This window comes from Rana temporaria, chromosome 11 (genome assembly GCF_905171775.1).
Source record: "Rana temporaria chromosome 11, aRanTem1.1, whole genome shotgun sequence".
In the NCBI taxonomy this organism is placed as follows: Eukaryota; Metazoa; Chordata; class Amphibia; order Anura; family Ranidae; genus Rana; species Rana temporaria.
The window spans coordinates 105,065,379-105,091,551 of record NC_053499.1 but is presented as its reverse complement, the minus strand read 5'-3'; the positions used below and the strand labels follow the sequence as shown (position 1 = coordinate 105,091,551).

At 43.3% G+C, this 26,173-nt stretch overlaps 1 protein-coding gene across 7 annotated transcripts in view; it reads left to right on the top strand.

Moving 5' to 3' along the window:
* Nucleotides 1–26,173, top strand: part of DUS2 (dihydrouridine synthase 2) — a 901,714-nt gene that overhangs the window by 694,685 nt on the left and 180,856 nt on the right. For all 7 annotated transcript variants that reach the window (XM_040328788.1, XM_040328789.1, XM_040328790.1 and 4 more), the window contains one exon: nt 21,980–22,148. In XM_040328788.1, coding sequence (XP_040184722.1) covers nt 21,980–22,148 — 169 coding nt within the window. The remainder of the gene's footprint in view (nt 1–21,979; nt 22,149–26,173) is intronic.

Sequence of the window (26,173 nt, the reverse complement as noted above, 5' to 3'; positions counted from 1 at the left end):
AAAGGATCAATCCGGGTCTGCCGGAGTGTTCCACAAAAGGGGAGCAGTGTAATGGACTTATGAACTATTCTGCCGGGACATCCTATAATACTCCTACAGTGAGGTTTACAAAGAACTGCATGGCTCGTTACAATTGGATTTACCACATTGTATTCTGAAAGGGACTTTTTCACTGCTGAATGCTAATATTCCCTTTGCATAGCTAATGGACTCTCCTTTGTGTAGTTAATCCCCTCAACATACGGAGGCTGTTATGTGGGAGTGTATAATTGTTTTAAAGGTTAATTGAATTCTATTGTCTGATCAAGTCATGTTAAATATAAGGTTGGAGCCGAACGTCTAGAGACTGATTGATTCAAGGGAATGTCATTATTTCAAAGTATGTGTGTGAAGGGGGGGGGCGGAGAGTGTCATTGTTCATGTAAGTTTGTAACCATATAAAAAGCGAGGTGAAATGTGCAATAAAAGTCAGTCTTGTTTGACCCTTCAACGTAGCCTTGTCTCGTTCGGGAAGGGGAATTTTCTCTCTCTCTCTCTCTGGATCTATTGGACGGGGGTACCGGCGGTACTTGCATATCGCAGCTTGCCAGGGAAAAGACCCTCTCCCTAGCTGGGTAGCCGTTACAAATGTAATGGGCATTTTGGTGGTCGGTGGGAAGAATGCCCCTTACATTGGTGGTCGTGGGAAGAATGCCCCTTACATTGGTGGTCGTGGGAAGAATGCCCCTTACATTGGTGGTCAGTGGGAAGAATGCCCCTTACATTGGTGATCAGTGGGAAGAATGCCCCTTTACAGATGGCAAAAACATTTATTGGGGTTACTTTGGAAGTTGGAAATGAGTCAATGCAAAAAAAAAAAAAATGCTGCTTTTTTAACATTGCATTTTAAACTTCAATTAGGTACTATATAGGTGTAATACAGAATAACTGTCAGCGGAAGAATGGGAAGAATGCCCATTACGTCGGTGGGAAGAAGAGTTTGGTGAGTATTCCCTGGTGCCATCATCAACTCCCACAACTGATGGAGTCCACCTAGTACCACACATAAAAATATGAAAACAATAAATATGAACACAGTGAGCAAAAAAAAAATAATCAAATGAATAATACATTTCAAAAGTCCAAAATAATTGAAGATAAATTGGTGGTCTCAAATGAAAAAGTCCTCTCCAATCGTAATATCCGTGACTTCAAACATGCAACGTTTGAAGTCACGGATATTACGATTGGAGAGGACTTTTTCATTTGAGACCACCAATGTATCTTCAATTATTTTGGACTTTTGAAATGTATTATTTATTTGATTTAATTTTATTATTTTGTGCTCACTTTGTTCATTTTTATTGTTTTCATATTTTTACGTGTGGTACTAGGTGGACTTGGTTCCATCAGTTGTGGGAGTTCTTCAGTTTGTTTGATACAATAATTAGTGACAGACGGCTGTCACTGTATTTTGTCTACCACACTTATGCTACATTTGTTATTCATGAACATTGGAATATAGGTGTACTTGGACACTTTATATAATGTACTTTATTGCAGCACAGCTATCCATTTTTACATTGTTCTTTATTGTGTGTATCTCACATTAATAGTTGCAGCAGCACACTAGCATTCTTATTCAATACATTAGACAGCGCAGTATTTCACCTTTCCTTATCATTGCTGTTTTCCCTGGAAAACATCAAAGCTCATTCACAGAGCAGTGGCCATTTCTTGGGCTTGAAAGGTTAGCACTTCTCCTTCCCAGATCTTTAAGACTGCATCCGGGTCCAGCTTTCAAACCTTCATAGACATTACCGACCAGGCCTGTTCTCTAACCAGAAACAGGCTGTTGGGAGGTAGGTGCTTAAAGCTGTGATCCCACCCTGATCAGGTAGTTCTATTTTGTCCTCTCTGTAAGCCATCCTGGAAGATGATTTGGAAAAACAGTGTTATTACCTGATAAATACTTTTTCCAGCAATCTTCCAGGACATCGTCTGTGTTGGTGAGTGGTAATGTAGAACATAGAGTAAGAATAAAGCTACGCTAATGAGGGTTTAAGGATACTTATGCTGAAGCCTTTGGTTATTTGTTAAATACTAAGAAGCTAATGCAGGTGCAGTGCTTTTTATGATGTGGATCATGTGTTTCCTGTGCTAGGTGGGAGGAGCTTATCTCTCTGTAAGCTGTCCTGGAAGATTCCTGGAAAAAGTAATTATCAGGTAATAACACTGTTTCTCTTATCGTCCACTGACAGACACAGCCTTCTCAAGTCTTGACAAGTGGGTTATGTTCCTGTTCACAGGAGAGGACTAGGCAGAAACATGTTAGATAATAAAATACATGTTACTTTAACAGAGTTGAACAGCCCCACCCAGGGGGTTGTCCCTCCGGACATAACCCTCCTTCCTGCAGCAAGCAGAATCTTTTTTTTTTTTTCTGCCTAGCAAAGGATTTATTTTTTATTTTTTTATTCTTGAATAATCTTCTATCCACTGTCTGCCGAGTGACAGGCTGGATATATAGATCCTTGTAGTCTCCTCAGTCCGGCCAGCGAGCATAAGCACACCTTAGCAAAGAGGCTGGGTCTGCCACGACATACCCCATGACTCCTGGGGTGGCCGGTGAGCTTTTGCTCCAGGGTCCACATATAACTGGGCTGTGGTGTTGTCTCACTCACAGTAGACTGGGCCGACAGCTACTCCTACGCGGTTGTATGCCTGTCAGGTACACCTCGGCTGAGCATTCCTGGGGTTCGGGGTCCTCCTATCCTCTGTTCCCTGCTCTCTGTCGTGTTTCCCTCTGTTGCAATTCTATTACTGCTGCCGGGGGGGGCCTTCAAGGACCAGACTGATAGGAGGTCCGAGGCACTGACCCGCTCCATGTTTACTATGCTGGGGTCTGCCTTGCGGCCACAACCCTGGTGTCTCAGACACTCACTGAATGGGCAAAGATTTTGCACCAGACTGTGGAGGAGCACCAGCTCCCTCCTGAAGTTATTAGGCTGGCAGACCAGCTGGTCCAGGGCCTTGTATATGTCTGTGATGCTACACTGGATGCAGCCCCCTTGATATCCAGAGCTTCTGCTTTGGTGGTGGTTTTGCGCCGCCTGATTTGGCTGAAATGCTGGTCTGCTGACCAAGCTTTTAAAAAAGCTGGTAGATTTACCCTTCAAAGGTGGGAGGCTTTTTGGTTCCTCGCTGGATGACATTATCAATGATGTCACTGGGGGTAAGATCACTCTCCTCCCTTAGTCCACCAAGGGGAAGGAGCCCCGCCATAAGCCGGGTCCTTCTTTTCCCACACAGAAGCAGTATTTTTGTCAGTCAGGGCCCGCGGGTATACCCTCCCAGGCCGTCAAGGGCTCTGTTGGGGGACAGAAACGTCCCTGGTTGCATAAGCCGAACAAGCCAGCGTCCAAACCCACTAACTGCATGAAGTATTGCCCCGCCCGACTCATGGGTGGGGGAACAGCTTCACAGGTTCACAGCTGGGTGGACCTCCCTGCTCTCTGACCAGTGGGTCTGCGAGGTAGTCTCTTCGGGGTATAAGATAGTTTCTTTCCTTTCCACTGAACAAATTCTTTCCCTCCAGTCTGCCTCTCCTTCCGGCTCGTCGGTCTGCCCTGTTAGGTTCAGTGCAGGAGTTGCGGAGTGATTTTATCCGTTACGCAGGATGAGAGATTTTAGAGATTTTATTCGAATCTGTCCGTCCGATCCTAGACCTCAAAGCCCTAAATGCCTTTGTGAAGGTAAGGAAGTTCCGCATGGAATCCATTCGTTTGGTGGTAGCTGCGCTCCATCCAGGGGACTTTCTGGCGTCCTTGTACATCAAGGACGCATACTTGCATGTCCCAATTTGCGCAAGTCACCAGAGGTTTCTGCGCTTTGCGATAAGGAAGGACCACTATCCGTTTGTGGCCCTTACTTTTGGTCTAGCGTTGGCACCAACAGTTTTCACCAAGGTACTCGCACCGATCCTAGCTTTGCTGAGACAGCGAGGCATTGCCATCGTGGACTACTTAGACAATCTTCTTCTGAGAGCAGCTTCTGGATCAGGATTCGAGGAGGATGTGTCTATAGCCAGCCAGACCCTCCAAGAATTCGGGTGGGTGTTAAACATTCAGAAGTCGGTCCTGGTTTCCCGACTCAGCTCTTGGAGTACCTAGGGTTGATTCTGGACTCCTCGGAAGCGAAGATCTTTTTACCCCTGGGGAAATTCCAGACTCTTTAGTCTGCAGTGAAGGTGTTGGCATCCCGCAAATGGTCGTCTGTCCGTTTTTGCATGAGAGTCCTGGGCTTGATAGTAGCCTCCTTCGAGGAGGTACCGTATGCCCAATTCCACACTCGAGTGTTGCAGAGGGAGATCCTGTCCAAATGGAACAAATCTCCATTGTCTCTGGATTGTCAGATTCAGATAAGCCACCTGGTCAGGGTCTCTTTGAATTGGTGGCTGAGACCCCCGGCTCTTCGGTCCAGGGAGTTGTTTCTTCCCTTCCAGTGGACGGTGATTATGACGGACACCAGCCTCACGGGTTGGGGGGGGGGTCATCTGGGGGGTCCAGTCGGCACAGTGTCGCTGGACTCTGGCAGAATCCCATCTGCCGATCAATGTCCTGGAACTTTGGGCGAGGTCGCTCACATCCTAAGGTGTGTGGAAAGAAGTGTGCCGGCTCTGTCGGCCGTCTACATTACGGGCGTGGAAAACTGGCAGGCAGACTACCTGAGTCAAAATAAAATATTCAAATACAATGCTACCTATTATGAATCAGGTGTCAATTGTGATATTAAGCAGCACTCACATCAATGAAACAATAAATGAAGAAATTGTAATCAACATATAATTAAATGAATAACACAGTGAAATAAATGAATAATCCACCCTATATGTGAAACAATATATAAGTGCAATAAATAAGTGCAATAAAGATTACACCCAAATTGGCAAAAAAAATCCAAGTCCGTGAACTGACTATGTGGACATAAAAAAGTTCATAAGTAGAAAAAATATTCTTTCAGGATCCTTAAGAAGTGCTTCCACCACACCACAGTGTCTGCGTGATTCCACCACCCATCAGAAATGCGCGCTCACCGCAACAAATGGCCTGACACTCTCGTGTTTAGGCAAACAGGCTTTTAAACTGGACCACTCAGTTTAGTAGATGGAACTCCGTATTTAGAGAGTGGAACACTCAGTTTAGTAGATTGAAATCCGTATTATAGAGAAAAACTCCAAGATGATAGCCACATAAATGATGAAGAGAGAGAGCACAATAGTGTGATATTGCAACACAGCTTTAATAAAACACTATAAATCTTCCAAATAATGCACTCACAAAAAACTCTCTTGTAACAAGCAGTGAATAAAATCCAAAGAATCACGGTGTTTAACACAAAAACGAAAATAATTCCTCCAGGTGAACTAGTGGTCACGGCGGACCAACTAATAGTCCAAGTGTACTCACAGCCCTATGATGGTATATTGGAGCTGCTGCTCGGATGAATGTTGGTGGCAAACAGACCGTTCCACGTCCAACTAGTTCAGGTTTAGATTGCGGTAATGACCTAGTGACCACGCCCCGACATGTTTCGTCACAAAGACTTAGTCGTGGGGTTGGTCACTAGGTGCCAAGTACCGTCTTAAATAATTGCCAAAAAGTCCCATTCGCTCGCACATTGGAGCACGCCGGGGGGGGGGGGGGGGCGGACAGCTGGGCTACCTATCATGATCACCATTTTCACATGACTACATTAGTTTATTTTATGCATACAGGGATGATGAGGTTCACCCGCTTTTTTTGAAATTGAAATTTGAAAAGATTTTGAAATTAACATTCTGCAAAATGAACCGCAACCATGGACAAATCACTGTGCAATTAAATTCATAATTACTAAAAATGTCCCCTCAAAAAAGATAAAACCGGTGACAACACACTGGACTAGATCTCAGAAGAAGCTCCACTCGGAACTCTTCAAAACTACATTAGGGAACAAAATAAAAACAATCCAACAACATCAAACAGCCACAGAAACACTTTATGCCATCAACAAGGCTCTACTACAGTCAGCAGACTTAGTAGCGGCAAAACGTGCATCCGGAAAAACAACTCCAGCTGGTTTAATGACCAGCTGTTGTTGTTGAAGCAAGAGCGCAGAAGAGCAGAAGCAGCTTGGAAAAGAAGCTCTTCAGAGGAAAACCATACTATTTACAAGGTAATAACTAAGAAATACCATAAAGAAATCTTAAAAGCCAAAAAAAATATTTTTTCCAATATCATCACAAATGCCCTAAACCGCCCCCACGAACTCTTCAATCTAGTGACCAAGACCATGAACGCAGTCTGTCTAGAGGCCCCGAATTTTGATTCACAAGAATTTTGCAACAAATTATCGGATTATTTCATTAACAAAATTGAAAAAATCTGTGAAAGTATTCAGCAAAATAGAACCTTCATCAACCCCCCCCCCCCCATAAATCACAAATCTAATACCCACATAAATCCGCCACAATCAACTAATTTCACTCTAAAACCCATTTCCATCGATGCCACTAAAAATATCATCGGTACTCTGCGAAATAGCACAGTGCCTAATGATCTCATCCCCACTAAACTGCTGAAAGAATGTGCCGGTATTTTGGCACCAGCTATCACGCAGCTCATAAACCAGTCATTCAAGGAGGGCATGGTGCCAACCTTGCTGAAACAAGGCATAATCAAACCAATTCTAAAAAAAAACACCCTCAAACCCAAAGACCCAAACCACCGTCGACCCATAACAGGCCTAAATGTCTTCTCCAAGGTAATGGAGAAATAAGTTGTACAACAGCTACAACATCATTTAGACACCTACAAATTACTCGATCCGTTTCAATCGGGTTTCCGTCCTGGTCACGGGACAGAAACAGCACTGCTCAGAATATGGGATGATGCTCTCGAGGCAGCAGACAAAGGAGAATCTTGTCTCCTGGTACTGCTGGACCTAAGCGCAGCTTTTGATACGGTAGACCACAAATTATTACTGACTCGGCTAGCTGAAGTAGCCAGAGTCGGGGAATGTGATTTATCTTGGTTCTCCTCCTCCTTGGAAAACCGATCACAAATGGTGAAACTTGGTCCTTTCACTTCTGAAAAACGCACGGTGTCATGCGGAGTCCCTCAGGGATCCCCTCTGTCGCCTGTTCTGTTCAATATCTATCTCCGCCCTCTTTTTGAAATCATCAGTAACCAGAAGTTACTTTACCACTCTTATGCAGATGACACACAACTGTATTTTTGCATCTGCAACAAAAAGGATCATTATCTCGGACTAGAGAAATGCCTTTCTTTGATAGAAAATTGGATGACGAAGAGTTATCTTAAACTCAACGGTTCGAAAACAGAACTTCTCCTGTTTCACGCCAATCAAAAGAATCATCCCGCAACCACATGGACACCCCTGCCCATTCTGGGTAAAACCATCACCCCTAGCACCAAAGTCAAAAGTCTCTGAGTCATTTTCGACACCTACATGACAATGGATGCACAAATAGGGTCAGTAGTCAGCAGATCGCACCATCTGCTGCGCCTACTACGCAGACTAATTCCCTTTATCCCAAAAGAAGACACAGCAGTCGTGGTGGGACCAATTATCAACTCCAGACTTGACTATGCAAATGCCCTTTATCTCGGACTCCCTAAATACCAAATCACTCGTCTGCAAGTCGTTCAAAATATGGCCGCTCGACTTGTGACTGGGAAAAAAACATGGGAATCAATCTCACCTTCACTGAGATCCCTTCATTGGTTGCCTGTAAAAGACAGAATCACCTTCAAGGCACTCAGTCTAATGCATAAGTGTATTCAATGAAATGCCCCCCAATATCTATGCAAAAACCTAAAAGCTCACAACCCCAATCGCGTTCTGCGATCCACCAACCAAAATCTACTCCAGATACAAGTCCAAAGGAGAACGAAGATTTGCAGTCCAAGGACCTAGACTATGGAACGCTCTACCAACCAGCATCTGACTGGAGGTGAACTACTTGGCCTTCAGAAGAAAAATCAAAACCCATCTCTTCTGAGGGCAAAAAAAAAAAAGTTTACTCAGGCAATGGATACTAAGCGCCCAGAGGCGATTCAGTTTGCATGTGTTGCGCTATTTAAGTTTCTCACTCACTAGCAGCCCCATCATTGACCCACAGTGTCAGTTCTGCTTTAAGTTTGGCCAGTGGATCCCCAGGTAGAGGTTTGTAGGTACTAATGTCCCCCAATAGTCGCTGGATTTCTCCATAGTAGTTCTCTTTCGTGACCACTACCACCACCACAGTAGACAAACTACTATGTTTTTATTTTTTTCCAATTGTTTAATCCCTTCCATCAATGGACGATTATTTTTTTTTTTTTTACCTCTAATTCTTTAATGTGGTGATGTGTTCCTTTTTTAGGAATAAATGTTGAACTATTCCTTAGAAAACTATGTTGATACCCTGTCGTATCTGGCTGGGATAGACATGTTGTTTGTTGGGAAAAGTGTTTTTTAATATTGAGTTTCCTCACATATTTTTCCACATCGACAAATATTTCAAATTTGTCGATGTTTTTATCTGGGGCGAATTTCATACCTTTAGCTAGAACTGATAGTTCTGCTTCGTAAAATTCAACCCCTGCTAAATTAAATATCCCTTCAGTTAATTGTCCCGTGGTCTTTTTCTTCCTGGCTCCCCCTCTTCTACCTCTTTTTCTGTATTTTCTTTGGGGTATTGGGGTGTGGTGGATAGGATCTTGTATGGTTCTTTCCATCCTCTCCATCCCCCCCCCTGTTGTTGGTTATTCTGGTGTTGGACTGGTCTCCCTCTAAAATTGCCTCGAAACTGGCCTCGCGGGAGCCTGGGTACATAATAATTAGGACCCTGATTGTAGTACTGGTAACTGTAATCCACTGGTCTATTGTCCATTGGAGCAAACCAATTGTGTGTAGGTGCTGCATAGGGAGCTGGATAGTAGTCATTGGGTGGTGGATAGTTCCCTCCATGTTGAGGAGGAGGGGGTGGACCCCTACCTATCTGATTAGTGGACCCCTTAGGTTAAGACAAGGTGAGGTATTAGTCCATATGCTCCCAGATATCTTAAAGAAAACTTCTTTAAAAGAGTGAACTTCACAGCGAATGTCTTCAGAGAAAAGGATAGTACAGGGCTGACACAACCTTCCACCAAGGCACACCTGAGTGACAAAACAATGCCCTTACCAGATGTGGAGACCACAACGGTGGTCAGACTGGACCCGGGTATATTTAGAGTCACCCAAATGACTGTATGTAGCACACTGGATCTGCTTCAAGCTATTTCCCATCGGTCAGAACGGATGAATGGCTCAGATGCAAAAAAGAAAAGAAAAGGGCCCATAGTGCAACTTTGCAAAACAATTTAATGATCAAAGTAAAATATTGCACTTACAGATAGGTGGAGAATCATAAGCCCAATAAGGTGCACAAAGTGTGGTTTCAGGCGTGGCCTGCATTCTGACGTTTTTCACGCTAACCTGAACTGACCCAGGAAGGGGAAGCCATAGAGGACGCCGAGATCCAGCTTTTGAAACCGCACTTTGTGCACCTTACTTATTGGGCTTATGATTCTCCACCTATCTGTAAGTGCAATATTTTACTTTGATCATTAAATTGTTTTGCAAAGTTGCACTATGGACCCTTTTCTTTTCTTTTTTGCATCTGAGCCATTCATCCGTTCTGACCGATGGGAAATAGCTTGAAGCAGATCCAGTGTGCTACATACAGTCATTTGGGTGACTCTAAATATACCCGGGTCCAGTCTGACCACTGTTGTGGTCTCCACATCTGGTAAGGGCATTGTTTTGTCACTCAGGTGTGCCTTGGTGGAAGGTTGTGTCAGCCCTGTACTATCCTTTTCTCTGAAGACATTCGCTGTGAAGTTCACTCTTTTAAAGAAGTTTTCTTTAAGATATCTGGGAGCATATGGACTAATACCCCACCTGTAGTCTTTTTTTGCTTGCACAATCTCATTCATTAACAGACTTTATACACATTCATATATTGTTTTCATTTACAAGTTATTTTTGTTTTTCACGTGAATTTTTATTTATAGTCAATTGCAGGGCTGTGGAGTCGGAGTCGAGGAGTCGGAGTCGGGGTCGGGGGAAATTTTGGGTACCTGGAGTCGGAGTCGGCAAACAATGCACCGACTCCGACTCCTACTAAATTTAGATTGGAATAAAAAAAAAAAAAAACAAGTTTAAATGTCCCAATTCACAAAAAGTTATAATTAATGACTTCTCTACTGTAAGAATAAAGACCAATGCACGCAGTGCCTCACGTAACCGCAAAACAAACACGTTAAGTGACCGTGAAGAAGCATGCTTTTCATGTCCTTCACTATATGGCACGCAACGCACAATTAGGAGCGGCAATACTTATACTTTCCATAGTGTTGTGTTCTGCTTTTACAGGGAACGCATGTTAGAGAACCAGTAAGTGTCCAAATAAAAAAATTCCAACAGGAGTTTTATAAAGCACTAAAAGAAGTTGAAAAGTATGATCGCTCATCAAAACTTACTGTTGAAGAAGCCATCCTTGTTTATCCAGAGATCGTTAGTGATGTGGCCAGAATAGTTACTGCAATGCCACCCACCCAAGTCAGTGTGGAAAGATTATTTTCAGCCCTAAAAATAATAAAGTCTGACTTAAGAGCCTCTATGAAAGAGGATCTGGCAGAGGCAATTCTCTTCCTTAGAACTCTACATTGAATTGATTTGCATTTGCTAAGCCTATAACTACATTTCAAGATTAATATAAACCATTTCTAGGTTTTACAGATTTTGTTTTTGGTTTATTATAGATAAGCTTTGTTTTTGTTCTAAAACAACCAAATAATGTGGTTTGTATTTTTGAACTGGTAAAGATCCTGTTCCTGATGTTTATGCCTGCTGCTACTATCCAGCCACTTGATTGATTAATACAAAAATAAATAATACTTTGTTTTCATTGTGTTTGTCTTTTGCTTAAACTGTGCAATACAGTAGACTGTTGGCTTCCCAGCCAGTAGTCCTGTGGTAGGTTGCGTTTCTTTCCCTCAAGGAATGTATAAAATACATTCGCATATTAATACAGAGGAGTCGGAGTCGGAAGTACATAAAACTGAGGAGTCGGAACATTTATCTACCGACTCCACAGCCCTGGTCAATTGTTTAGTTTCAGTGATGCATAGCAATTGACCTTACGATTTTGTGTCACCTTCACTTATTTGTGTCACGCCAGGAATTTTTTGGTATCACATCAGAATTTCTATACACTAGAATTTGCGCTGTACCTCTTCTTTTCTTTATTTTGCTTAAATATTTGTATCTATATTTTTGGTACTAGCAGCACTTAAAAATTTTTGTTTAGCGCAGTGTTTTTCCCGTTTTTTTACAGGTTAAGACAAGGTTTCAGCTTTTTTGGGAGTATTCGATTTGGTCTTGAACCCACTAGCTAATTGGTAACCACATTATGTACTTCCATATCTCTCTCCACAGATGATTCTTTAGAACTTGCTGGATCAAATTCCAATTGCCATTTGTAAACTTTGTGGTCCTCAAAATCTCTAATATCCCTCTGATATTTTTTGAGTTTTTTTTGTTTTATATCTCCATCATATTTGGATAGGTGGGTCTGAAGACTTTGGGCCCTATCCAAATATTCTTTGGTTCCCATATGGGGTCCCATTTTATCTTAAGGTCTGCTATATTGGCTTCTAATGGGACATTTTTAGCTCGACGCCTTCTGATCATTAGCTGCATGAGCTTCTGTTCACAGGCATTGAAAAATTGGAACCATTCATCTACAAGGGTTAGATCCTCTACACCATCTTTTGGATGCACATCCCACCTCAACCTCCTAGGAATAAGGTTCTTCCCAATGTACATCTCAAACGATGCTATATCCCACCAAAGGCAGATTTGTTTCTCCATATCGTACTGGAGTTTTTTGAAGCCACTTTCCAGATCTAAATTAGGACTGTTTTTTTGCTGGAAAATATTAGTCTGCCGACTCTGCATAAAATTAAAAACAACATCCATGGCTGCGTAGGTGAAAAAGTTAAGTGAAACTCTGGATAATGGAAAAGGTGTATGTCTCGCGCCAAAATGAGTAAACTAAATTAAATAAAGCTGCACCCCAAAAATTGGTGCTTACTGAAATACGTGTATTGTATATTGTAATTGGAGTCTTCTGAATGCAAGGATTCTGAGTCCCATATGCAGTAAAGGCTTTGGTGTTTGAGCTCTGATTGACCTATTTTTTTGGCAAAAATGGTCAACAACATGTGGTAAGGTGCCATCCACACTTTTGGGGTGTCTATTCACAGCCGGTGAAGGTGGAGCAATTTGCAGAGAATTTGAAGGACTTTGCACACGCATCTAACACTTTTATTTAAGGACTTTATGCATTTCATTTATCTTTATCAGTGGTATCCACCACATCAATTGATGCACTATTATCTCAATATAGCACAATGTCACTTTGTTTATATTTAAAATTTTGCTAGTGTGATATAACAATTGATTTAATATATAGTTGCCCAGTATATCTACTATTCATTTATCTTGTGATCTAAATAGGTTGGGGGAATTTTTCTTTGCACTTTTTGTATCTGTATGCATATTTATGTTTAGTTTATAGCGCCCCCACCCTTTTTTTTCTTAAGCACATATTTCAGTACGCACTGATTTTTTGGGTGCAGCTTTATTTAATTTAGTTTACTAATTTTGGCTCAAGATGTACACCTTTTCCATATTGGATATAATGCACATAAATTATGGGTTAAAGGATTATGGCCCTTACTTTGAGTGGTTCACAAACTCACAGACATATTAATATGTATTCTTTTAGTGGAGTAACAATTTGTTCATGGAATATGAGGGGATTAGGTGATTCAAAAAAAAAAAATAACCCCATTTATGATTGCCTCAACTTTTGGAGTATCTGTCCTCTGCCTACAGGAGACACATCTAACAAAAGAAACAACCTCACGATTCAAGTGGTTGTAAACCCACTTTGAAAAAAAAACACCTGCAAGACAAAGGCATAATGAGCTAGTATGCATAGCATACTAGATCATTATGTAATACTCATCTGAGATCGAAGCCCTTGCTGCAGTGCCCATACACAGCACCGGCCAGCAAAATCACTCTCTGGGGTTACTCCGGGTATCACGGTTCTGGCGCTGTGATTATAGCCAGAGCCACCAGTAACAGGACACTCACTGAAGCAACGGCACATATGCGCCATTGCTTTAGTGCGCATGTGCCAATGACATTAGCGCATGCAGGGGACAGGGAATGTCTCCTTAACCGTGCAGGTTTAGGAGATATCCTGGGGCTACAGGTGAGTGAGTGAGAGTGAGAAACTTATATAGCGCAACACATGCAAGCTGACATTTTAAAGTGGTTGTAAACCCTTAATAAGGTTTACCTTATTAAGGGTTTACAACCACTTTAAAATGTAAGGGATTTCCTCATCAATATCATTCAGTGTATTCATCATACTCAAGGGCAACAAGTATTATTTAGTACAGGTTCTCCTGTAGGCAAGTGAGGATAGATGGCGAGGAAAGATACATATTTGTATATTGTGTGCTGGCAGAGACACTTTGTATACTTATTAATGTGTATGTTACCTCTCATTTTAAATTAGAAGTTATTAAACATCTGTTGGAATTTATGGCTGATAAGCCAAGGGTGCCAGTCCAGATAGTGGGAGATATCTAAATATGGTGATGAACATTGAAACGGATACGTTCCCTCCGGGAAAGAGACTTGAACAGAATCCATATATGTCATTTTATAGGATATTTAGTGAGACAGGGTTGAGGGATATTTGGCGTGAATGCCACCCAACAACTCGAATGTTCTCATGCCATTCTGGTACACACTCCTCACTTTCTAGAATGTATATGGCAATGGGGAACGAAGGCTGGCCGATGCAAGCACACTGAGAGCCGCAAAGTTGTTATGTGCCTTTTACTCTTGTTTGTCCTGTAAGTAGACTACAAATAAATGTTGTATGGTTTACCTTTACTTCACTATGATTGCTTCCTTTCTTATACTGGGTCTAATCTCCTGTTGATGACTGTGAAATCCATTCATCTGCCTGTTTGAGTCCTGGAGTCCCTTAATTTTGATGTTGATGATATCTGCCATTAATCTATCAAGTTAGAAGTGTTGCCTTTATTACTGCCCACCTGCATCTTATAATCACATTGCCTGATTGTCACATATTTCTGGTAAGCAGACTGAGAGCATGCTGGTGTGGAGTGTTTTTCTTCCTGCACACTGAATCTTGGTGAAGGTGTTTATACCAGTTTTTCATCTCATATTGATTCCATCATATGGACTTTTACACATGTTTTTTTCACTGAAGCGCTGCACTTTGGACTTTTAATGGGGAACGATACCCTGGCTACAATGGTAATGGATATTAAATATGAGGCTAGAGGTCTATCGGACCACTCCCATTTAGTTCTGTCAATAAGATTGGGAAAGCGGTGGCGGAGGGGATTGAAGAGTAAATCAGTTTTGGCTACAGTTGTTCACCCCTAAATGATAGATATACTTCAGGAATTTGTAGCGCATAATAGAACAACAGCGACACAGGGTAGTTTGGGATACTCCTAATCACTTCAGCCCTCTAAGAATTTGTCCCCTTAATGACCTGAACGTGTTTTGCAATATGTCACTGCGTCCCTTTAACTGACAATTGCGACGTTGCACTAAAACAAAATTGATGTCCTTTTTTTTCACAAATAGAGCTTTCTTTTGGTGGTATTCAATCACCTCTGCAGTTTTTATTGTATGCGCTATAAACAAAAAAAAGACATAATTTTGAAAATGAAAGCAATTATTGTCCCTTTTTTATACACAGGAAGAGCTCAGCCAGGATGAGGGTGGGGAAAGTGGCAGGCAGGAGGAGGCGGGGGAAGTGTTAGCCAACAGGTGTCCGGGCCCAGTGGCAGCCAGCAGCTGGCCAGGCCCAGTGCCAGCACCCAATCACAGGTGCCTCCCATCCGCCTTCCAACAAGAAGGGCCAATAGGGGTAGGAATATGGAGGAGTGAGCAATGGCCCTCATTGCTACACTGCAAGAACTCACCACCACTCAAGAGGGCTATGCCAGTCTTATTGGTGCGAAAATGATAGAGATGGAGAGGAGCCAACACCTCCTTTGTGAGACACTAGTTTTTCAAGCCATCAATATGGGGTTGATGGGCAAAATAACCAAAAATACAGCAATTTGTGAGGTCGCCCATCCTTCTCCTCCTCCTTCTTCTCCTCCTCCTGTCACAAATCCACCTCCAAAGCCACAGGCTCCAACGAAGCGTGCAAGGAATGCTGCAGGAAAGCGTGGAGGAAAGGTTACAAGGAAGACCAGAAAGTGATGGCCTGTTGTACCACAAACTGGGGACTTATATGTCATCTGCTGCTGTTCCTGATCCCTGGGAGTCCAGGACCAGATTGTGCTCTCTGTTATATGGACTTCTCAAGCTCCCAATTGTATTGTCCACAGACTTGAGGTCCCAAGGCTTCTCAAATTACAGCAGATTCTCCAGCGTTGTCTTCCTCTTTAATTTGTTATTATGAGCCAGAATAAATTGATTTTATTTTTACAGTTAATACTTGCATATGTGTTTTTCTTAAAAAAGGACAGTTTGTGAGTAGGCAGGTGTCAGGCTAGGAACAGGTAACAGATCAGGTGTGCTAACTTTGCAAACAGTTCAAGAACAAGCACATACCATGAGCAGGTCTGATGAGCAGGTCAGCTGGGCCTTGTAGTTCACCGCTGCAGATGAAGGTGCTACAGGAGAGTCTGGTAAAGCGTAGTCTAGGCAAGCCGGGTCATGCACAGGTAGATCAGAGTTCAAACGATACCAAATCAGAAGCAAACAAACAGGGTCAAACGAGCCGTGTCATACACGAATATACAGAGCAGAAAGTCAGGCTGGATCACACAGTGGCAAACAAAGGTAACTCTATCACGAGCACTGATTGGATGGTGATTTAAAGGAGAGCTGGTCAATCACTGTTTCCCAGGCAAAGGCTGTGTCAGGTGAGTGTGCTGGGTCCTAAAGGGATCCTGGTACTGACAGTGCCCCCCCTCTCTCGAGGGGTTGCTCCTGCACCCCCAGGCTTACTTGGATAACAAAGATGGAACTTCTTAAGGCGGTCAGCATGAAGATCACAAGCTGGAACCCAGGATCGATCCTCTGGGCCGAAACCTTTCCAATGAACGAGATATTGCAAGGAATTGCGTACTCGTCTGGAATCCAGAATAAATGCCACTTCATATTCCTGACTATCCAACACATCCACAGGTTCTGGTTCATTTACTTGGAGGCTGGAATGAACAGGTTTCAACAATGAAACATGAAAGACATTTGGAATGCACATGGACGGGGAAAGTTTTAATCTATAGGACACAGGATTAACAATCTCTGAAGTTTCATAGGGCCTGATGAATTTTGGGCCAAGTTTTTTGGATGGAACATGCAGGGACTGATTCCTAGATGATGGCCACACTATGGGGGTAATCCACAAACACCCGGTGCAACGTAACTTTTGTCATTTAAGTTACACCGCCGCAAATTACACAAGGTAGTGCCCGATCCACAAAGCACTTACCTTGAAATTTGCAGCTGTGTAACTTAAAATCGTCCGGCGCAAGGCGTTCCTAATTTAGAGGGGCGAGTCCCATTTAAATTAGGCGCGCTCCCGCGCCGGACGTATTGCGCATGCTCCCGACGTCATTTTCCCGACGTGCTTTGTGCGGTTTTATGTTGCGCTGGGTTTTGAGAATCGTGACGGGCGTAAAAAAAAAATACGAGTTGCGGCGGGAAAAAAAAATATATATAAAAAAAAAAAAAAGACACCGTCGTGGGAAAGAAGGGTCTACTTTTACATGGTGTACTAACTTTACACCTTGTAAAAGCAGCCCTAATTTTCGACTCGAAATGCCCCCAGCGGCGGCCGAGGTACTGCATCCTAAGATCCGACAGTGTAAGTCCCTTACGCATGTCGGATCTTCTGTCTATCTATGTGAAACTGATTCTGTGGATCAGTTCCATAGATAGAAACAGGGATACGACGGCGTATCCCTTTTGTGGATTACTCCCTATGTCACCAACTTTATATCCTGGAGCCTTTGAGCGCCTCTTGTCAGCCGTTTTCTTAAAAGCCTGCACAGAGCGGGAAATGGCACAATTGACATCAGACCAGATTTTGGAGAAATTTTCAATCGTGGTGTTGGCATCTGGAACATCAGAGGGTGGAAGATCAAAGGAGCACACACGAGGATGCAACCCGTAAACACAGAAGAAAGGAGAGGTCCCTGTGGATGAGCTGGCACAATTATTAAAGGCAAACTCTGCCCATGAAAGGATGTTGACCCACTCCACCTCATCATTGGCCATCAGACAACGTACCATCTTCTCTAGAGTCTGATTAGTTCTTTGTTTGGCCATTTGTCTCAGGATGATATGCTGAAGAATATGATAACTTAATCCCCATCTGAGAGCAAAGGGCCTTCCAAAACTGGGCTATAAACTGAGAGCCACGGTCTGAAACAATGTTGATTGGTGCCCCATCGAGCCTGAAAACATGTTTAATGAATAAAGATGCCAGTTCTTTAGCAGATGGCAGTTTTGGAAGCGGAACAAAGTGGGCCATCTTACTGAACCTGTCTACCACCACCCAGGTTGCGGAACATCCCTGGGACGGAGGCAAGTTAGTGATAAAGTCCATAGATAAATGGGTCCAGGGACAGGTAGGTATTGGTAGAGGACGTAGAAGACCGGGGGGCTTAGAGGTACTGCCCTTGCTTCTGGCACAAACTTCACAAGCCTGGACAAAGGCTAACACATCCTGCCTAATCGATGGCCACCAGAGGTTGCGAGAGATAACCTCGTCAGTTTGTCTAAACCTAGGATGTGCTGCCAATTTTGATGCGTGTACCTGCTGCAATACCTGCAAACGAAGAGCCAGGGGCACAAAAAGCATACCAGAGGGAGTGGAGGGAGGGGCTTCAGCCTGTGCAGGTAACAAGGACTCAGAGATGTCAGTCTGGGTAAAAGCCAAAATCCTATCCTCAGAGATAATGGGTTGTGGAGGAAGCAGAGGTGGAGACTCTGATAAAAAAAACTGTGAGACAAGGCGTCAGCCTTAATGTTTTTTGGCCCTGGTAAATAAGAAATTGAAAAGTCAAATCTGGAGAAGAATAATGACCACCTGGCTTGATGTGAGTTCAGTCTTTTAGCCGAACGGATGTATTTTTTTTTACACTGATTGGACCAGGCCAGAATATTTCCTGTTCGCCAGTCAATTACGGGATTGTGCTTCTGAAGCCAAGGAAGGCCTAGGATCAAAGGAGTGGATGGAGAGTCAATGACAAGACATGAAATCTTCTCCCAGTGCAAGGACCCCAATTGTAACTGGAAGGGGTTGGTGGACTGAAGCACTCAGCTCCAGAATCTACCAAGGCCAGCAGTTTGAGTCCCTGTCCCAAAGTGAATAACAACGGGTTAAAGTATGCAATTGTCCCCCTGGGGAGATGAAAGCAGACCCAAGGTGAAGTCCCCATAATCACCTAGGTTCTGGAGTTTCCCGGACGTGTAGGGCATGAACGGAGCATATGACCCCTGAGGCCACAATATAAGCAAAGTCCCATGTTACGCCGGCGTGTGTGTTCCTGGGAAGATAACCAGGTGGAGCCTAACTGCATAGGTTCTTCCACTGAACTGGCACTGGAGGTGGAAAGGTCAGGTGGCAAGGGAGGTATATGGTTCGCCACATCCGTAGTTTGTTCTCGGCTCCTCTCTCGCTGACGGCGGTCAATTCTAGTGGCTAGACACATAGCCTCCTCCAGTGAGGCTGGGTAGGAGAAGTTGACCAGAGCATCCTTAATTGCATCAGAAAGACCTATTCTAAACTGGCTTAGGAGAGCTGCATCATTCCAGCCAGATTCCAGGGCCCATCTGCAAAACTCTGAGCAATACTTTTTAGCTGTGGTAGTTCCTTGCTTTAAGTTACGCAGGGTTGATTCTGCAGTAGCAGCGCGATCTGGATCATCATACAGCAACCCAAGGGTTTCAAAGAAGGCATCTACTGTTAGCAAGGCTGGATGGTTTGGTTCAAGGTTAAAGGCCCAAGCCTGGGGGTCACCCTGTAGCAGAGAGATAATGATTTGAACCCTCTGAGTTTCAGAGCCAGACAAGGATGGCCTTAACTTGAAATATAATTTGCAGCTGTTTTTAAAGTTGCAAAACCCTTTGCGGTCGCCAGAAAAACGGTCAGGCAAAGGAATTTTTGGTTCAGATGGAGTTTTTGTAGCGATGGTAGTAGGAGATTGCACCCTGGTGAGCTCTGTGGCCATTTCCTGAACTTGACGGGATAAACGGCAAAGTTCTTGTGCAAACATCTGAGCCTGCTCAGAATCCATGATAGGTTTTCCCTTTATGTATGGCTCGTGATAATGTCAGGCTAGGAACAGGTAACAGTTCAGGTGTGCTAACTTTGCAAACAGTTCAAAAAGAAGCACATTCCATGAGCAGGTCTGATGAGCAGGTCAGCTGGGCCTTGTAGTTCACCGCTGCAGATGGAGGTGCGACAGGAGAGTCAGGTAAAGCGTAGTCTAGGCAAGCCGGGTCATTCACAGGTAGATCAGAGTTCAAACGGTACCGAATCAGAAGCAAACAAACAGGGTCAAACGAGCCGGGTCATACACGAATATACAGAGCAGAAAGTCAGGCTGGATCACACAGTGGCAAACAACGGTAACTCTATCACGAGCACTGATTGGATGATGACACAGGTGATTTAAAGAAGAGCTGGCCAATCACTGTTTCCCAGGCAAAGGCTGTGTCAGGTGAGTGTGCTGGGTCCTAAAGGGATCCTGGTACTGACAGCAGGTACATTTAATAAATACAATGTGTAGTTAACAAGAGACACCAACCAACCTCCTTGGGTTAAAAAATACAAAATAATAATGTTATTGTGGTAACAAAACTAAATAAAACAAATATATGGAGATCACTAGAAAATAATTTTAAAATAATCACCAAAAATGCAGATCTTGCTTAAAAGTTTTACCAGAAAGATCGCTCCCATCCCATACTTGATTCTGAGCATGAGCGGTTTTCTGCCCATCGGAAAACCATACAGACAAATGGTTTTCCTGCTCGGATTTTTGGCCTGACGGGGGAAAAAAGAGATCCTGATCTCTTTTTTTTGTCCGGCAGTTTTCCCGTCGGAAAAACTGGGATGGAGCATACACACGGCCAGGATTCCTGACGGAAACCTCTCATAGCAGTTTTCCCGTCAGAAAAAACGGTCATGTGTACGAGGCATAAGAGGCTTTAGAAGAGGGATGGATGAAGACAAAATTTTGCTATACATGGATGATATCCTTTTGTTTTTAGGAGACATTAACCAGTCACTAACGACAGTGATGGATATCGTAAAAAGATTTGCTCCCTGAGAGTGCTAGAGACTTGCAGGTAGTGGAAAGTTTTAAATACCTGGGAATAAACATTGCAGTGAACCCAAAGTTGTATATTAAAAAAAAAACTTAGAGCCCCTAATAAAAGGTATTTACGAGAAAATGTAAGATATATAGCCGTCTCCATTTGTCAGTAGTGGGCCATGGCAGTTGGATTAAAATGGTGTGGTTGCCTCAACTTTTATATATTTTACAGAACTCACCTATATGGATTCCTGGCATGTGGTTTAGGAAATTGGAGTGCTTTTTTAGAGATCTGATATGGAGGAAGGGACAAAACATTCCTGCGATGTCGGCCCCCAAGCCGACTTTTGAATTGGCTCTCGGGGTGTTGCTGCCACCAGTAGTAGTAATAGGGGAACCCGGCAGTGAAGCCTTCCAATTTTTACAGCCAGTTTCCTACTGTGCTGCACTTTCTGAATGGTCCTGCAGTCTCCTGGGACCTGTATGTGATCAATTTCTTGTTTTATTCGTCTTCCACGGTGATGAGCTGAGGTCTGCACCTGTGATCTACCTTGCACCTGATTCTGCCTGGAGCAGTGTTCTTGTTCTTTGCCATCATCATAGATTGCCTGTTAAAATCAGGTACCCACTCCCCCCCCAAAAAAAAAGTGCCAAATATGGCAATGGAGGTGGGGAGCTCCTCTTTAACTGCAGATGCTGTTTTGCCACGGGTCCTGCCCATGATGGCATGGCCATTTAGTGGGTTCAGACACATGCCTAATGGCAGCTCTGATGTGAGACCAAGATCTTAATAGTTTTGGCTGTGATAATATAGGCACATTCCTGAAATGAGATTAGTGGGCTGGCTTGTCCATATAGTCAGTTTACAATCACATTCCTATAGCAGGAGTCAAGACTTTGTCCTGTATGGCCCCTTGACCAGGTTTAGAATTCATTATTAGGTATTTTGAGCCAACAATAATATGTAGATATGAGATGTTCAATTTCTCCATTAGGGCTACAGTGCCATCTATGCATCCGTGGTTTGTTATGTTATATATTTGTTAAGGTTAAATAAAGAAACCATTCCATCCAATTCAACTTGAGCGTGTGTATGTCTGTGTTTATTGTTAAAGGTACTACTACGTTCCAAATATTCCTATATTTGAGTTGGCACACATTTGTGGTTTCTGTTTTCATAGTTTCTCAACCAAATATATTCTAAGTATATGGACTTTGATTTATTATTTTGAACTTATTCCTGCATAAGGTTTCTAATTGGATCTTTCATTTAATTTGTCAACTTGTTAATTGTGTATGTAAAACATTCCTTCTCTGTATGCTTTATTGTCTTTATCTATTCCTCTGTGTTGATGGTGTTACTTTATGCCCATTACTAAAAAAAAAAATGCAAGGTTAAAAAATTGTCATAAATCAAATTTAATTTGAACAATCCTGTATTTATGATAATTGGATTCAAGCTATGCCCCTTGATGATATGTGATATCTATTTTTCTTTGTAGTGGAGGCTCACAGGAAATTATACGGGAGTTTGTGGATATAGAAGCATTTAAATCCTTAACAGCTGCGTCATCTGTTATGTTGGCACGAGCAGCAATGTGGAATCCCTCTATTTTCAGAAGAGAAGGCGTTTTGTCTATAGATGATGTCATCCATGATTACATTGAACATGTAAGTAAACCTTTTTTTTATTCATGGCACGTGTGATGGACCGCCTGGAACCCTGCCTGGGTGCATCCACCAATCAGTGCCTCTTGTCCTCCAAACCCTTCCAGCAGACCAATAGCTAATACCAGCTCTTTACCCCAAGTATCATACACCGACAAGATGTTGAGGTAAAAATCAAAGGAAAGATTCCTTATTTATATCCAGACACTTACTTTATACCCCCCAGGAGGACCTTCCCCTCTTGGGGATATTAGCATAGATAAGATGTACAGCCAGTAAAAAAATGACAATGCAAACTTTAACAACTTTAGCTCCAGAAGGTTTTACCCCCTTCCTGATGAGACCATTTTTTGGGATACGGCACTGCGTTGCTTTAACTGACAATTGCGTGCTCGTGCGATGCTGTACCCAAATAAAATTAATATCATATGCTTTTTTCCCACAACTAGAGCTTTCTTTTGGTGGTATTTGATCACCTCTCCAGTTTTAAATTTTTGTGCTCTAAACAAAAAAAAAGGCAGACATTTTTGAAAATAATGGGGCAGATCCACAAAGCACTTACTACGGGGTATCTCGAGATGCGCGGCGTAAGTGTAACTATGTGCCAGCGTATATATGCGCCGTATCCCCAAAACGAGATTCGCCTGAAAAATAGATTTTTCCGACCGACGTAATTTTTCTACACCGGCGCATTGTGGGCGCAAAAATACGCTAGACGCACCATTGTTTTGCTTTGCAAATATGCAAATGAGGGAGATACGGCGATCCAAGAAAGTACGTTTGTCCGGCGCAGGCTACGCGCTGTGCGCGTAAGCTGTATGTCCGGTCTAAAGTTACTCCTCATAAAAGCAGCTTTAACTTTGCACCAGACGTGTGCAGGTCAGCTAAAGCAACACAGTTAGGGACAAGCTGAGCAGCCACACTTGCAGGACAATAATCTGTATGCCAACATGCCAGGGGCATCCATGGTCATAGCTATACTACTGGCTTTAGATGCGCGCAGAAGGAGGAGGGCACGGAGGAGGAGGGCACAGGAGAGGATATACCGACCGCGCATACACGTCTTTGGCATGTGTGATTCTGAGGTGTATAGCATCTTCAGATTCAGCCCTACTGCCATCATGGAATTAACCGCAACCCTGAAAGATGACATCACCAGCCAGACAAAATGCTCACATGCAGTGGAGCCACTGGTCAAGGTACTGGCAACACTCCATTTCCTTGCCAGTGGCTCTTTTCAGCGTACAAGTGGAGTGGTGGCTGGGATGGCACAATCCTTCATTAGCAGATGTGTGCACCAGGTTATCCCCGCAATCCTCAGATGCATGGCCAACCAAATCATCAGACCCAGCCAGGAGAACCTGTGGGTGAAGGTAATGCGTGATTTCTACAGAATTGCCAGATTCCCACGCACCGTGGGGGCCATTGATTGAACACATGTGGCACTATGCCCCCCCCCCCGTGACAGAGAGCACATATACCGCAATTGGAAGCACTGGCATTCCATCAACGTACAGGTGATAGCCGATGCCCAATGCCTCATATGGCACGTCTGTGCCAAACACCCAGGATCCAGCCATGACAGCTACATATTCCGTCAGAGTCCCATCCCAATGGAATTCGAGCAGAACATGTATGAGGACAGCTCCGGAATCCCCAAACCCCAGGAGAGCAAAAATACAATGAAGCACACGCACGTACCCGTGGAGTGGTGGAACGCACCTTTGGCCTCCTGAAGTCCCGTTTCCGATGCCTGGATAAGTCTGGGGTACCCTGTTGTATTCCCCAAACTTTGTTTGCCAGATCATCGCTGCATGTTGCATGCTGCACAACTTCGCCATGAGAAAGGGCCTGGAGATTGACATACGTGATGACCTGAACCCCGAACCAGACAATCCCCCCCTGACTGAGGCTACCCCGTCTTCTGAGGGAAGAGCAGTCAGGAGATGCCTCACAGTAGGCATCTTTGCACATTAAACACACACATTAATCATGGCACAAGGAGAATGCACGCATGCACACCACTGTGGTCCCTAGCACACACACCCCACATCCTCATCAAATTGGATTAGCACAAGCCCACCATGCAGGACTTGGGAGCAGCAACGCCACGCCAAGGCTCCAATTATGTCACTGTACACCATTCACGCCTCCTAATTTACGTTACGCCGGCACATCGGCGGGCGCAAATACTCTGTGGATACGGTACTTGCCTCTCTAAGTTGAGCCGGCGTAACGTAAATTAGATGCGCTACACCGGTCTATATATGCGCAGATGTATGTGGATCTGCCCCAATATATATATATATACATATATATATATATATACAAGTTTCTTCATAAATTTAAGCCAATATGTAGTCTGCTACATATTTTTGGTACAAATAAAATATTAACGTATATTAACCACTTGCCGCCCGCCCACCATCAAGTGATGGCTGGGCGGTGTGGCTCTCATTCTGGACAGGGCGTCATATGATGTCCACGGCTTCCTGGACCCCTAGGGGGCACGCGCCCACCGTGTCACTCAGGAGCTGATCCGTGTGCCCGGTAACAGAGCAGGACTATGGATCTGTGTGTGTAAACACACAGATCCACGTTCAGTCAGGTGAGAGAAACACCGATCGGTCTCCCCTCCTTGTGAGTCCCCTCCCCCTACAGTTAGAATCACTCCCTAGCTAACACATTTACCCCCTTGATCGCTCCCCAGTGTTAACCCCTTCCCTGCCACTGACATTTATACAGTAATCCGTGCATTTTTATAGCACTGATTGATGTATAAATGTAAATGGTCCCAAAATAGTGTCAACAGTGTCCGATATGTCTGCCGCAATATCGCAGTCACGATATAAATTGCAGAGTAAAAATGAAATGCCATAAATCTTTCCCCCATTTCGTAGACACTATAACTTTTGTGCAAACCAATCAATACGCTTATTGCAATTTTTTTTACCAAAAATGTGTAGAAGAATACGTATCGGCCCAAACTGAGGAAACAATTTGTTTAAAAATTAAATAAAACATTGGGATATTTATTATAGCAAAAAGTAAAATATATTGTGTTTTTTTTTCAAACTTGTCATTCTTCTTTTGTTTTTAGAAAGATTGCTACATTGCAGCGTGCAAATCTGACACTACGTGCCACTTTTTGGAGACCAGTGACACCAATACAGTGATCAGTGCTAAAAAAGAAAATGCACTGTATAAAAGACAATATTCAAAAAAGTAGTGCTAAATAATGTGATAAGAAGACACTAATTGTCTATATGAAACACCAAGTGACCAGTGTAAATAAATGTAAATATAAAGTCCACATAAGGCAATATGGTGAGACTTGATAGATGGATGAAACTGGGTGCAGAAAGTTCCAGATCAACACTGATTTCCACTGAACTTAACGTGCAAGTGTTAAATGCCCGCCACCAGAAAGGGAGGCTTACCAGATGTATTGAACCCTAATGAGCATCGTCACTCCAGACGATGCAAGATATTGCGAAACGTGCCGGGACTCCACTGCTGCCATGTACATTTCGATTTGATGTCCTTTTTTATCCACGTAATTGTAAGTGTTTTTAACCATCATTAAAACGTCCCATGTTTTACGGTATCACGCTTTCCTTTCCTCTCTGTACATTGGGTATGGTTTGATCATCTGTGAGTCATCTCCAAGCTATTGATACCTTCCCTTGAGTGACAGCTTCATTGCATCCTGCTGGTTGGATATTCGGTTCCTTGCTGGTACATCCTCCATCTATACATTCAGCTTTATTGACCCTCTGGGTGTAGGCTGATTGGGGTTCAATACATCTGGTAAGCCTCCCTTTCTGGTGGCAGGAATTTCACAACTGCACGTTAAGTTCAGTGGGAAACGGTGTTGATCTGGAACTTTCTGCACCCAGTTTCACCCATCTATCAAGTCTCACCATATTGCCTTTTTTGGACTTTATATTTACATTTGTTTACACTGGTCACTTGGTGTTTTATATAGACAATTAGGCTGCTTTCACATTGAAGCGTCGAGCCGCGGT